The sequence below is a fragment of the Alexandromys fortis genome, unplaced genomic scaffold (assembly GCF_014885135.2).
Source record: "Alexandromys fortis isolate MF-2015 unplaced genomic scaffold, M_Fortis_MF-2015_v1.1 scaffold_250, whole genome shotgun sequence".
NCBI classification, from domain to species: Eukaryota; Metazoa; Chordata; class Mammalia; order Rodentia; family Cricetidae; genus Alexandromys; species Alexandromys fortis.
This window is the reverse complement of record NW_026068128.1, coordinates 241,023-255,007: the sequence shown is the minus strand read 5'-3', so window position 1 is coordinate 255,007 and position 13,985 is coordinate 241,023. Positions and strand designations below refer to the sequence as shown.

At 47.0% G+C, this 13,985-nt stretch overlaps 1 protein-coding gene across 8 annotated transcripts in view; it reads left to right on the top strand.

Annotated features, from left to right (window-relative positions):
- The window catches only part of Tead1 (TEA domain transcription factor 1), a 232,370-nt gene that overhangs the window by 154,026 nt on the left and 64,359 nt on the right, over nt 1-13,985 (top strand). For 6 of the 8 annotated variants that reach the window (XM_050125913.1, XM_050125916.1, XM_050125915.1 and 3 more), the window contains exon 3: nt 13,250-13,314. In XM_050125913.1, coding sequence (XP_049981870.1) covers nt 13,250-13,314 — 65 coding nt within the window. Of the gene's footprint in view, nt 1-4,727; nt 4,882-13,249; nt 13,315-13,985 lie in introns of those variants that run through there. The other 2 variants (XM_050125912.1, XM_050125910.1) reach the window with 1 other exon arrangement.

Genomic DNA, 13,985 nt, shown 5'->3' with positions numbered 1-13,985 from the left:
TGAATTCTGTTGCTTGGTATGATTTTGTTCTTCTTGAGCATTTTGCAACGGTCAGGTGAGAGGATGGGAGTTTTCAGAACAGCTTATGAAGCAACACTGGATCTACACCTCTGGAAGAAGTTTTGAACCCAACTTGCAGCGTCTGTAAGATGGGAACTGGGTATGAAGGTTCAGCGTGTGCACAGAGAAGGGCTTTGCATGGTGCTGTTGTGTGGCCGGCTCTCTGCTACCTCACTGCATTGTCCGGCCGAGCAATGGAATTGCACTCAGCCTAACCTCCAAGTCCAGATTCTTCAGACTGAGTGCTTTTTTAAAGACACTGCTTGAATATCATGAGTAAGAAGTAGGCATTTTTATTTGGCATGTTTTCTGAGCATCCGGTGACCTCACGTGAGGCTCATTCTGTTAGGAGGCTGGTGTGACTCACTTCTATGCAGCTCTAGTTCAGTCGCCGTGGAGGCTGTTTGCTAATTCTGCTGCAGAGTTAATGCGTCACACAAAGAACCAAGTTGTGGAGCTCCTACTGTTCGACGTCTTCCTGCCTGTCCACACAGGTGATTTTTTTAAAAACTGTACAATTTATAAGATACTTTGCCACACTCAGCCACTGCCTTGGCAGTTGTTTTTCAAGACAGGGTTTCTCTGTGTCTCTGGCTGTCCCAGAACTCAGAGATCCACCTGCCTTTGCCTCTGAGAACTGGGGGTAAAGGCGTGCAACAGCTCTTCTGACTCTTAGCGTTTTCTAAGAACCGGGTGTCTACTATATTAGCCAATGAAAAAGGAATTATTTTATCTTCACGGCATTTAGCATTTGCTAGTTATTTTGTGTGGGTGGACAGCCACTCCTGTCACCACCTTTCAGGTCTGGGGTTCAGAGGCCACCTTGTGAGTTTTGGGGATTGAACCCAGGCCATCAGGCTTGGTGGCAAAGCATGTCATCTCACAGACCAGAAGAATCCGTTTTAAATAAAAAGATCATTGTGTTTCCATTTCAGTAACATGGGAGCTGGCTTATACCAGATGCCCAGTAGGATGGTATCCTGGACAGAGCACCTTTGTATCCCTCCCGGGGGCTTTCTATATCACTAGCTACACAGACTAGAAACCCATCCCAACGCACTGGCATTGCTTGACAATGATAGGCCTTCAGTAGGGTGCCAGAACCTTCCCACTGTGATTGTTAACACATGCGGCAGGCAGACACTCAGAGGCCATGCTGTTTGCTCAGCATTATAGGGAAAAAGCAGTGGTTCAGGTTAAGGGTCTCCGGATAGATGGCAGGAGGATCTCTGTGAGTTTGAAGCTGGTCTGGTCTATAGAGCAATTTCCTGGCCAACCAGGGCTACATAATGAGACTTTGCCTGAGAGAGAAAGAGAGATGATGGGGGTAGGAGGGAGAGGAGAAGAAAAGAAGCAAGCATTCTGGGGTGGTCCTGTGTGTTTGAAACCTGGAGTGTAGTTCCAGAGCTGGAAGCCGACACACCCAGAATCGTGAGTCATGTCTTAGTAAAGAGTGTCTGTGAAGACCTGCGGCTCTTAGCACTTCTCATGTGTGGATTTCACACTCCTCTAAGGCCAAATAATTAATAAACAGACAGAGTGTTCTTAGCAAAGTTTTTCATTAACGAGGCTTTCCTGGGTTAATGTTGAGATTAGCTCTCATTTTGGACCAGGTCCCTATTTCTGTGGCAGGTGGGCGGGGCACGAAGAAGGAAGGAGCATGTGGTGACCACACTGGTGGCAGTGTTAGAGATGAGAGCTCAGGTCTGGAAGAGTGTGTACCTCTGAAATTGTGAACAGAAAGTACTTTTGAGATTGGGTGATAATGGTAGTGCTTCCCAGCTCCCATGATCCTTTAGTGTTTTCTTTTGTTTTTCCTCACACAAAACAAGAGCTTATTCATTTAACAACAAATGTGTGTTGGCATGTGCAGCTGGGGTCAGAGGGAATCTAGTGGACTCTCCCTGGAGCAGGCCCTGTTGGAGGAAACGAGAAATGCAGCCACAGCAGGGACAAAGGACTAAATGGCTGGCCCGCCTGAGGAAATGTGGCATTTGGGGTACTGTGATGAGCAGGAGCTGCAAACCAAAGAGGGGGGAAAGACTGTTGTAGGGAGAATAGCTCCACAGCGATCCAGCCAGAGATAAGGACAGCAGAGCTGTGGTGTGGGAAGGCTCCGCCTCATTCTCGAGCAGGAGGCAATCCCTGGGCAGAAGTGCTCTGAGTATTTTGTGTTTTCCTCATGATAGACGCAGGAAGGGCACACTTGCTATTTTTCACATGGCTTTGATAAAACACATGACTAAAGCAGCTCACTGATGAAAGATTCATGTGGCTCATGGTTCGAGGGATACAGTCCTTCACGAAGGGGTGGCCTAGTGGCAAGGATGCCTCAGGACTGTTGCTTCCTAATGGTACTGACCAGGAAGCAGAGATGGCAAGAGGTGTGGTTGGCCTATAATCTCATGCCCCTCCTTCCCCATCAACCCACTTCATTTAATGAGACCCTGCAACCTCCCAAACACTAAGCGTTTTTGCCTGTTTTGGTCATTTTACTTTCAAACCATTAACAGCCAACATAAACAGGTGTGGGCCTGAAAGAGATACTTTGAAAGGGACCATCAGAACCACCTCTGTTCTGAAACTCCTGGTCAGCGGTCCCTTCAGATCACTGCAGGGCTGAAGGCAGTAGGTTGAGACTCCAATAAACCTTATAATTATTGTGGACACGTGGGATGCCAAGATACTGAAGATACTGAAGGTGCCTTCTGTTTTTTTTTTTTTTTTTGTTTTTGTTTTTGTTTTTGTTTTTGTTTTTTTTTTTTTTTTTCGAGACAGGGTTTCTCTGTAGCTTTGGAGCCTGTCCTGGCACTAGCTCTTGTAGACCAGGCTGGTCTCGAACTCACAGAGATCCGCCTGCCTCTGCCTCCCGAGTGCTGGGATTAAAGGTGTGCGCCACCATCGCCCGGCTGAAGGTGCCTTCTGGAAGCTTCCAATCTATAAGATAGGCAGGCACACAGGCACACAAGGAAGTGAAGGACTAGGGAGACATGCTGGCTCCCATGCTGCTCTCCCGGTGACAGTCAGGCATCATTCCTCTTGTACACTAAGCTGCTTGTTTTGAACCCACAGTTTCTTATATCTTGTTTTTGCTTTGTGGTTTTCCCAGACCAAACACCCCACCCCCAAAGCACCGTGACCTGCGTGTTTCAGATGAGCTGTACTTAGAATAATTTTGATTAATAATCTGTCCTAGTTTCATTTGTCACCGCGATAAGTCACTCTGACAAAAGATAATTTAGAGGAGAAAATAAACTCATCATTTTGGGTTTTAGGCCGCTGTAGCAGGGAAGTCACGGTGGCGGGAACTCGAGACAGCTAGTCCTCCACAGTCAGGAACCAAGGGAGATAATGTGTGCTCGCTCATTTGCTTTCTTCTCAGCTCCGTTCCCCTACTCTGACACAGTTCAGGACTTCATGCATATAGAGATGGCATCACTCACTGTAGATGAGCCTTTCCACAGACATGCACCACAGGCCAATCCAGTGTAGACAGATCCTCACTGAGGTTCTCTTTCTGGGTCGCTCTAGGTTTGGTGAAGTTGACAATTGAAGCTAGCTGTCATACTGTCTCGGGGATAGTGAGGCTATGGCTGGACGGGTTCAAGGACCTGGGAGCTGGGTGTGAATCCTGATGGTAGAGTGAATTAAATGATGGTGGAAGGGTGCCTTGAAAAAAAAAATGTAAGTCGGGGGGGGGTGCAGACTATGGTGACACACCATAAGTTATTCTCTTAAAGCTACTGATTTAGGCTGGAGGCAGCAAGAGACATTGAAGGTCTTGAAGCTGTGGATCCTTTATCCCAGAACCATATTTTAAGTCTCAGTGGTCTGTGAGGCGTGGGCAATGGCTTGAACTACAGCTGGGGTGTCAAAGCTAGCACTGTCCTCTATTGAGTGGTGTGTCTTCGTTGCTTCATAGAGAATTAGCCATTAGAAAGCATCGCTCCTACTGGGCATTGGTGGCACATGTCTTTAATCCTAGTACTTGGGAGGCACAGGAAGAGGCAGGCGGATCCCTGTGAGTTAGAGGCCACCCTGGTCTACAGTGTGAGTTCCAGGACAGCCAAAGCTACACAGAGAAACCCTGTCTTAAACCGCCCTCTCCCCCACCCTCCCAAAGGACACCATCATTCCTACTTACTTTTCTACAGAGCCATGATAGCATGGATTGTATGCATGTATAATCGGATCTGTTATGTTCAGCAAAGCCTGAGCCACTTTTACCTGCTCTCCTGTAATTCTGTGCAAATGTATTATAAATGTATCTTACCCCCATGATGAAGGTATCTTACAGGGCTGTCACTTGAAAATGCTATCAAGGTGGTGGCCACTCCCAAGAAGCTAGAACTTGAATTATTACCAGATAGTTTAGATTTTAGGGAGATCTGAACTTGTGGCCAGCCAGGTGTCCATCACCCTCCTCTGTTGAGCTGCTCTCCTATGGCTCTGAATGAAGAGACGGGTCATCTCGGGGAAACTGCCTCCAGTTCCCCTGCAGACCGTCAGCTCAGGAACATGCAGTCCTGACGACCTAGAAAGGTGCCCTGGCCTTCCTGGTGATTTTCCACATTGGCGCTGGTTTTTTTTCGTCAATGATTTATATTGGGGATTAACTGAGACATTGACCTGGCTACTTCCTCCTTGATGCTGCTCAGGGACTGACTGAAATGCCCCTTTTCATGAAGTCACCTTCTCACACTGATCCTGCATCCCTCCTGTGGAGACGTTCACTCTGTCTGTCTGTCTGTGCCTGTGGCCTGCCTTGGTACAGTGAGCAGAGATCCAGCTTTGTCCCTCGTTCCTGGAGCTTCCTGCCAGGTGTGTGATGGGGTAGGGAAGAGGCAGCAGTGTAGTGTTTAAGCCTCATAGCCATGAGGAGACTGGGCACCAGGTGAGCACACAGTCGGACACCCAGCCAGGATACCTTTGGAGATTCTCCAGACACTATTAACTCCTCGAAGCGGCACCACTTTACTCTCATCTCACCTGTGCCCCCTTTGGTCTGACCAGTGGGTATCTTTCCCCTTGGTGGGCCTCCCCACTTCCCACCATGCCAGGGCAAATTGTCGTGGTGGTAGTGGCTAATGATTAAGCCTTCATGTTAATAGAGTAAGACCAGTGACTGCCTCCTCTGGCCAGGACCACAGATGCATGCCTCCTCGACCTCTGCTGAGCTGGTGACACTTGCTTTGTTCCTGCAATGTCCCCCTACTCCTGAGCCTTTTGGGTATTAGTTTTTACATTCTAGAACGCTAGCTTTTCCCTCTCATTTAGCTGAACTCCAGTGTAATGAAAATGGTTAGAAGGCATGTTAATGCCATCCTGTCTGAGAAGGTCCTCCGTGAATCCCTCTCTGTGCTGTGTATGGCTGCTGGCACTGAAGGATAGAGCCTGCGCGTAACCCCTCTTCCCTTACCCCATGACTCTGGTACTGTTGGAAGGCTTCTCACTGCTTCTTCCCACTGCTTCCTTTTCTTGCCTTCATGGTGATGGTCCATGAGCAAATGTGGTTATAGGGCTGTTTATGACTCAGGTGAGGGCATGCTCTGCAAACACCGAGCTGCTGGGTGGGACAGGCCGTGGAGACCTGCATACTGACTGTCATTTCAAGGAACAGACATGTTTAGGAAAGGGGAGGTCTGGGGGGGTCTAGTACCAGGTCAGAATTCTGGAAAGATGATGCTGTCAGAAAGGTGGATGGACTCTAGACATGCGGAATATGCAGGAACGTTCCAGTTCATGAGACCGCTTGACCAAACTCAAAGTGTCCTTAGAGAACATCCTAGTAATTGAATAGTGCTTTGGTCAAGATCAGAATTTGGGGTGGTATATGACTAACCCTATAGCTGTACCCTTAGATCGATGACATTCTGATAGCAGCATTGCTCAGATATGTCACCTTACATCTGAAGATAGGGGTGGGGGTCCTCACAGTGGTCCACAGTGGTGGGGTTCCTCACATAGATCTAGTGGAAGGTGAAGGGCAACAGAGGTTTCCTTCTAGTCCTGGACCTGAACCCTTTCCATACTTCTGAGACCCTGGGAGCCCTGCCTAAAGTTGAGTTTCTTTTGCTGGCTGTAGCGGGGACATTCTCTTCTCCTCCTCTCGGCAATCTGACTCTGTTCAATAACAAAGTGGCTCTTCCTCTGTTAAAGCTGAGTGTCTCTGGGCTACAATTTGTAGCCACAGACCCAGAATTTGCTGAGCCTCAAACACGACCTCGAGGCCACTTTCCTTCACATGTACAGCCCACAACAATGTTAACCCATCTCCTCTGGTTTTAGAAACCCAGTGTGAACTCTGCTTTCCAGAAAATTCTATCTTGTCTCTTAGCAAGAAGGTACACTACAGGCAGAAAAAGGCAGAGAGCAGGCCTTCTGTCAGACATTAAATTTAGACATCTAAGGACTGGGGAGGGTGCAGGATAGGCTAAGCAGTTCAGGCTGTATGGATTGTGACCTTGGCCTCCTGCCTGTAACAGAAACAATTATGGTCACAACTTTTGGTTTGAGAACCAAAGAGGGTGGTGTGTGTGTGTGTGTACACCTTTGTTGGAGTTGCATCATAAGGTGACATTTAGCGACAGTACTCTTGAGGAGCAGGGGTGTGTCAGGAATGCCCAGTGTGGCCTGTATGTAGCCTCTCAGCTTCTGATGGGAGCACGGAGAGTGGGAGAGTGGGTTTAGCAAGCTCTGGGTCTGGGGCGGCCAGTGTGGTTTACAAGAGTCCCAGGATCCTGCTTGTTAGGATAAGGTAGTCAGCATCGCCCCGCCTGCCTGATTGGCCTTGTCATTCTAGGTAATGATATGTTCCAGAGACGCTTTAGATGCCTTCACCACACAACAGAATAACAGGTCTTGGTGGCTGGGGACAGGAAAGGGGGCGTCTGGGGTACTGCACATACCTGCATTAGTGCACACATCTGCAGTCTCGGCTCTTGGAAGGTGGAGAAGGAGGTTTAGGACTTCAAGGTCACCTTGTCTCAAAAAACATAAACAATGAGGACTAATAAATATAGCCTGACAATCCCTAACACAGGAATCTGGAGTGTATTTGAAATCCAGTGGAAAATTCTAGGTCTGACCTCATGTGACAGGTTGTACTTAAACCTTGTGTGTGTGTATGTGTGTGTGTGTGTGTGTGTGTGTGTGTGTGTTTTAAAATGTGTTAAAATTCCTGCAGGCCTGTTGATAAAGGTATATTTATTTTAAAAATACATGAATTTCATGTCTAGTTATGGGTCCACCCACAAGATATTCCTTTCATAGATGTAGATATTCTCAAAATCTCAGAAAAATTCACAATCTAAAACCACAGTTGTTTCAGATAATGTATAGAAACTGTGTGGGGTGATTGTGTGAAGTTAAGTTTACCTTGCTGGAAGTCCATTTTACGATGTAATGTTCACAGAAGAGCTGGAGGAGCAAGAGTGAACATGTCTAATGGCCAGTGTTCTGAGTGTGGATGCTCAGCAAGACTCTGGAGTGCAGACTGGGTGCTGATCCCCGCGCCCCCCTCCACCCCCAGTTACTGCATTGCTGGATTGTTGTGCTGTCTTGAATAGGAAACTTACACAGTCCAGTTGAGGGTTGGTGGGCTCTATTGCCACCATGCTTTGAGAGAAGTGGGGGACTATGTTGATGGCTTCAAGGGTAAAAGCAAGCACCAGGAGCTGAGTTTGGATACCCAGAACCTAGTGTTTGTGTCTGTCTGTCTGTCTGTCTTATCTATCTATCTATCTATCTATCTATCTATCTATCTATCTATCTATCTATCTATCTATCAAAACGGGGTTTCTCTGTGTAGCGTTGGAGTCTGTCCTGGAACTAGCTCTACAGATCAGGCTGGCCTCGAACTCACAGAGATCTGCCTGCCTCTGCCTCCCAAGTGCTGGGATTAAAGGCGTGCGCCACCATCGCCTGGCATAAGACCAGGCTTTGGGGATAGAGTGAAACAGACACAGGAGGACTGTTGGGTCTTGCTGTCAAGCTAGCCTAGATGATAAATGCTGAGCTAAGTTCAGGTTTAATCAGAGACCCTGTCTGAAGGCAGTAAAGGAGATTGTGCTAGTGCAGTCTGAAAACATTCTTCTTTGGTGTCTAAGTGCAAACCCTTGAATGGTGTGTGCACCCCCCCACACACACACAGAAGAAAGAGAAGTAGCACTCAGGGTGCCCCGTCAGCGCCACAGAGAAATGGCAGACAGTTATAATGTCACTCCTGCTTTCCAAGTAAGTCGGACTATTTTAATTCAGGCAAGAATTAGAAATAAATGTAGAAAAATTTAATAGACTCAACCATACCATTTCTATTTTTCTATCTATCTGCTATTTTAAGTAATTTAAAATAATTTGATCCAGGTAATAGATTATCCTTTACTTCCAAATTAAGCCATATAGTACAGTAATTGAGTTAGGTGGAGAGGGTTGAAATCACACAGTTTACCAGCTATATTAGGACATTGCTTGCAAGAGAATTGCTCAGGCTTCTCTGCATTATCTTAGGGGAGATAACCCTGCGTAAATTAAAAGAGGCGGTTTTAATATCTAAAAGAGAAATAATTCTGAAGCAGGGCATGGAAGAAAATAACCCAGGCTTTATAATGTGGTCTCGTTAGCCAGGCTTTTAATTCCAGCATTTAGGAGGCAGAATTAGGGGAATCTCTGTGAGTTTGAGGCCAACCTGGTCTACAGAGTGAGTTCCAGGACAGCCAGGGATACAGAGACCTCTAAAAATCAAAACAAACAACAACAACAAAGTGGTCTTGTCCATCTCTGGAACAAAGACGAGACAGTACGATTAGGCTCTCCTCTTCTTATTTCAACACCAGGTCTCTGTGTAAGCGGGCTGGTACCCCCCCACACCCGCCTTTAACTAAACCTTCAGTGGAATGGCCAGAGAAGCGGGCTCAGCACATCCCTGCAGTAGAAGCAGCAGCATTTGGAATCACTTTCCAGCATGATTAAAGCGCAGTGCTGTTTGCGCAGGCTAGGGGGATCTTGGGCGCGTGGGGCTGCCCTGGATAGCCAGCTTTCTTACTCCTTCAGCTGATGCTACGAGAAATCGAAAATCATTATGTCGGTATCATGTCGCATCTCCCAAGCCAGCTTTTCTGTATTCACAGAAAATAAGCAAGTTTGGGGCAAGAGCCTCTTTTGTGCCACCTGGACAAGGCCCGGCTGAAATTGCATGTCGCACAGAGCCCTGACTGAATGACTGCCCAGAGAGTGCCCTGGCTGGAGGGTGCTCGGCACATCTGTGGACATTGTCATTCAGGTCTGGCTTCTGGTAATTAGGCACTCCTGCCCGGGCTCGGCTGTTAGTGAGCCTTTATGACAAATTGCGAAATCTGCACAGCCTTCTGAGAGATGGACAAGGAGGCCCAATGACACTACAGGAGATATTGGCAGGAGATATTGGCAGCAAGGACTCTGACCGGGGATGTTCTCTAAAGCACCCCTCCCCCCCAACCGAACCTAGAAGCCCTTCTCCTCTAAATGCACCGGAAAGTGTACATTCAGTTACAGAGTTGGGATCTGAAAAGATTTTTAACAGGCTGGACTGATAGGCTCAATTTAATAGGGTGAAATAGGAGTAGAAATAAATGGAAAGTTTTTTTTTATTGGGGGTACCAGCAGTTCTGCAAGGAGGGGGAGCAGGGTGAGGGGTGTAACCGAGGAACGGCCTTCACATGGTGCTCACAGCCATCTAGAACTCCAGCCCCGAGGGGTCTGAGATGCTTTTCTGGCCTGGCGTGCACACGATGCACAGACAAGCAGATAAAACACCCTGATACAAAGCCAAGCAGTGGTGGTGCACGCCTTTAATCCCAGCACTCGAGGTGGAGGCAGGTGGACTTCTGTGAGTTCGAGGCCAGCCTGGTCTACAAAACAAGTTCCAGGATAGCCAGGACTGTTACACAGAGAAACTCTGTCTCAAAAACAACCCACCCCCCCAACAACACCCACATACCTAAAATAATAAACTAACAGTGGGGGACAGCATCAGCTGAGTGTCTAGCCTGAGAGGGTGACAGACACCTTCACCTGCACAGCGTGATTCGGAGACAGGACAGTCCAGAACACAGAGTCTCCCTTGAAAGACAGTGAGGCATTTGTGTGAAGGCCTGTAAGAGCATCTCGGGGAGTCTGAAAGATGACAAAGTTAAGAGAATTTTTGTCTAAGTCAGGCCCTTCCAGCAGGCCTCTTCGTCTGTTCTAAACATGTTGACTTTGGCGTGGGGTGATGGTTTGTTTGTACTTTGTTTTTGTTTGTTTCAGAGCAGGGGGTTGGTGACCCAGGGTACTTTGTGGCATCATGATGCTTTGCCCTCTGTGCTGTGCGTGTTCTGTGAGGTCTTGAAACAGGTAGCTGATGGTCCAAGTCACTGTAAGGCCACGGACGTTTCAGGCTGTAATGAGCCATGAGTCAGGGCTTCTGTGAGCATAGTTTACTTTATTCTGCCCGGGCAGGGATGTGGTCACCGTCTTGCTAGAGGCAGAGTGTGTGTGGGTGGTTAGTGACTTCTTGTTTCTTTGGTCAAGTATCTGACAGAAACAACTTGAAGGAAACAGGATTGATTCTCTTAACAGGAAAAGCTTCCTGCTTGGCTCCGCTTAATTCTTTCTGGTATGAGCTTATAGCGACCACTTCTCATAAGGTGCCCTCTGGAAAGAAACCGTATTAAGGTTTTTTTTAATCCTCAAAGCCTGCCCCTGGTGAGCTCATCCACCAGCTAGAGGAAAGCACTGTTTACTTATGTTACTCTGTGCCCAGCAAAGTGCTTGGTACCCAGGAGAGCTTGGATAAGAAGATAGGAGTTCTTGTTCGGGCATACAGTGAGTCTGGAAAACCCAACAAAGAGTACAGGCCACAGTGCCATGACCTGGTTGGTGCATTGACACTTCCGATGTGTCATGTTAATGCTTGCCTTAAAAGTGGTGCAGGGGCCAGGTGGCAGCGACACATGGCTTTAGTTCCAGCACTTGGAGGCAGAGGCCCGTGGATCTCTGTGCGTTCGAGCCCATCCTGGTCTACAAATCAAGAACAGCCAAGGCTACAAAGAGAAACCCTTTCTGCAAAACAAAAAGATGCCAGATCTAGCTCAACATGGCCAGGAAGCACATGCCAGATGATTGGCTTTAGACCTGATCTTTTCAAAGAGGCAGATTAAAGGCCACTAGGTTCTGTGTGAAGTAGCGTGTATAGAGATTTGTACATCTGGGTCCTGGAATGGTATGAAGTGACTCATTGGACCACTCTTAGAAGGCCCACACTTTCAAGAGTGGATCTTCTTTCCCGTGGTCTTTGCCTCCTCAGCTTCCAGGAGAATGTTTTTCTGTCAGAGTGTAGTCCTGCCACACACAGTGTAAAATTTCAGGATTCTAGCAGCATAAGAATGAGAAGTTCGGGCCAGGCCTGGTGGCACAATCCCAGCACTCAGGAGGCAGAGGCAGGTGGATCTCCGTGAGTTTGAGTCCAGCCTGTTTTACAAAGAGAGTTCCAGGACATCTAGGGCTGTTACAGAGAAACCCTGTCTCAGAAAACCAAACCAAACCAAACTAAAACACACCCCCCCAAAGGTAAAAAGAAAAGAAGAATGAAAAGATTTTTTTGTCAGATGTCTTTCCTAATTCAAGGCTTTAAGGCTCAGAGAAGGTTGAGTCACCCCCATCCCCCATATATACACAGGTGAGAATAGATAGATAGGTGCTCATGCAAAAACCACATTTCGGGGTCTTCAGCTTCCACATTGTTGAGCTTCCTTTCATTGCTGTTCTTGACAGCCACAAAAGGCTCACTTGCCTGTGTCTGTAATGAGGTGACCACGGGGAGAAGCTTGGATGAAGAGGAAAATGACATTGAGAAATAAAGACTGAAACAGAACTGGACTCATTTTCTTTCAGGAGGCGGGGGGGGGGGGGAGAGAGACACAGACACCCCGACCTTTGTCCTTTCCAACTCAGCATTTTTAGGTGAAAGCCAACAAGAACACAAAGACTTTTGTTCTAAGCTTTTCTTGTGTTTTGTGAGACAGAGTTTCTCTGTGTAGCCCTGGCTTTCCTGGGTTTTCCTCTGTAGACCAGACTGGCTTCAGAGATCCACCTGCCTTTGCCTCTTGAGTTCTAAACCTGCAGGGATTAAAGGTGTGTACTACCATGTCCAGTCATACTGGCATTTTCTTATAAGATACTTTCCATGGGTCTGGAGAGGTGGCTCAGAGGTTAAGAGCACTGATTGCTCTTCCAGAAGTCCTGAGTTCAATTCCCAGCAACCACATGGTGGCTCACAGCCATCTATAATGAGATCTGGTGCCCTCCTCTGGCAAGTAAACATACATGGAAGGAATGTTGTTTACATAATAAATAAATAAATAAATCTAAAAAAAGATACTTTTCAATTCTCGGTGACTGGACAAAATCTAAAGTTCAGTGATCTTTATCTTAATTGCCCTTAGTAAACATTTTTCTCAGACAGTGTACTATTTTCTGTCAGGAATAAACTGAAAAAGCTCCAATTAGGAAAAAAATCATGATCTCATCTATCCCAGACCGATCTGAAATCTCTTACCCTCCTACCTTCACCTCCCAAGTGTTGGCTACAGGTAACACCATTGCTTGGCTTATATGTTTTAGGGAGCTAGCCCAGGGCCAGGCAAGTACCCCCCTAGCTGCCCCAATTCAAAATTCTGTTTCTTTTAGGATTGATTTTTATTTGATGCATGTGAGTTTTTTGCCTGCATTCATTTATGTATATATAATACATGTGTGCAGTGTCTATGAAGATCACAAGAGGGTACCAGATCCCCCTGAACTGGGGTTACAGATGATTGTGCAAGAGCAGCCACTGGCCTTAACCATTGAATCACCTCTCCAGCCTTTCCAATTAAAAATTTTTGAATCCTGTTTCTGGTCTTAGCTTTTAAGGTAGTGCTTTGTTACCTGTTCTCTCCTGCTTTGGGATTGCATATCAGATATACCGCCTATCAGATATTTACATTATGGTTCGTAACAGTATCACAGTTACAGTTACAGAGTAGCAGTGAACTAATCTATGGTTGTGGTCACAGTATCGTAATAAATTGTATTAAAGGGTTGCAGCATTAGGAAGGTTGAGAAGCACTGTTTTAAGGTCTTCATTTATCCCTAAGTAGTCCTCCTTATTATAAATTCTTCTTTCTTGCAGGTAGAAATGAATTGATAGCCAGATACATCAAACTCAGGACAGGGAAGACAAGGACCAGGAAGCAGGTACAGTACCCGCCTGCAAGGTTTGCATGTGAGCGAATGGCCCCGAGACGTTGGGCTGCCTTGGCTGCTGTGCTTCAGCAATAGGAGCCCCAGTCCCAGTGCCCTGTAAGGAGCCTGCCCTGCCCTGTAGGTGGCCTGGAGTGGCTTTTTCCCACTCTTCGTTTCTGTGGCCCGAGCATGCACTAGTGTGATGTCATACGTGGCATGGTTCACTGCCAAGCCAGTATCTGAACCTCCTCTTGCTAAGGTGTTTTCAATCCTGCCATTTTTCCCCCACCTCCCTAGTTGCAGAAGTGCAGGTGCACTTCCCCTGGCAAGCCAGGGGATTTGGAGGTTCTGTGTATTTTAACATCCTGAAACAATTACGTCATTATCATGCTTTCAATGAAGTACCGCCAGTGGCCTTTAGCCGTGGCCTAAAAGTGATACTGAGCCATACACTTCCAGGGCACTGTGGCTTTTTTAGCAATGGCCTTATGTCAGCCTCTGCTGCTGTAACTGTGAAGCAGTTGCAGTTTTTATACGCTGCAGAGCAGGAATGGGACTTCTCTTCTGACTCTGTCCAGGGCTCTATCTTCCCTGGTTCTTTTGGACACAAAGCCACCCATATTTCTGATGTGATCAAATTCACAGTTGGAATGGGTGGGAGAGATCCGTCTCTAAAATCAGAA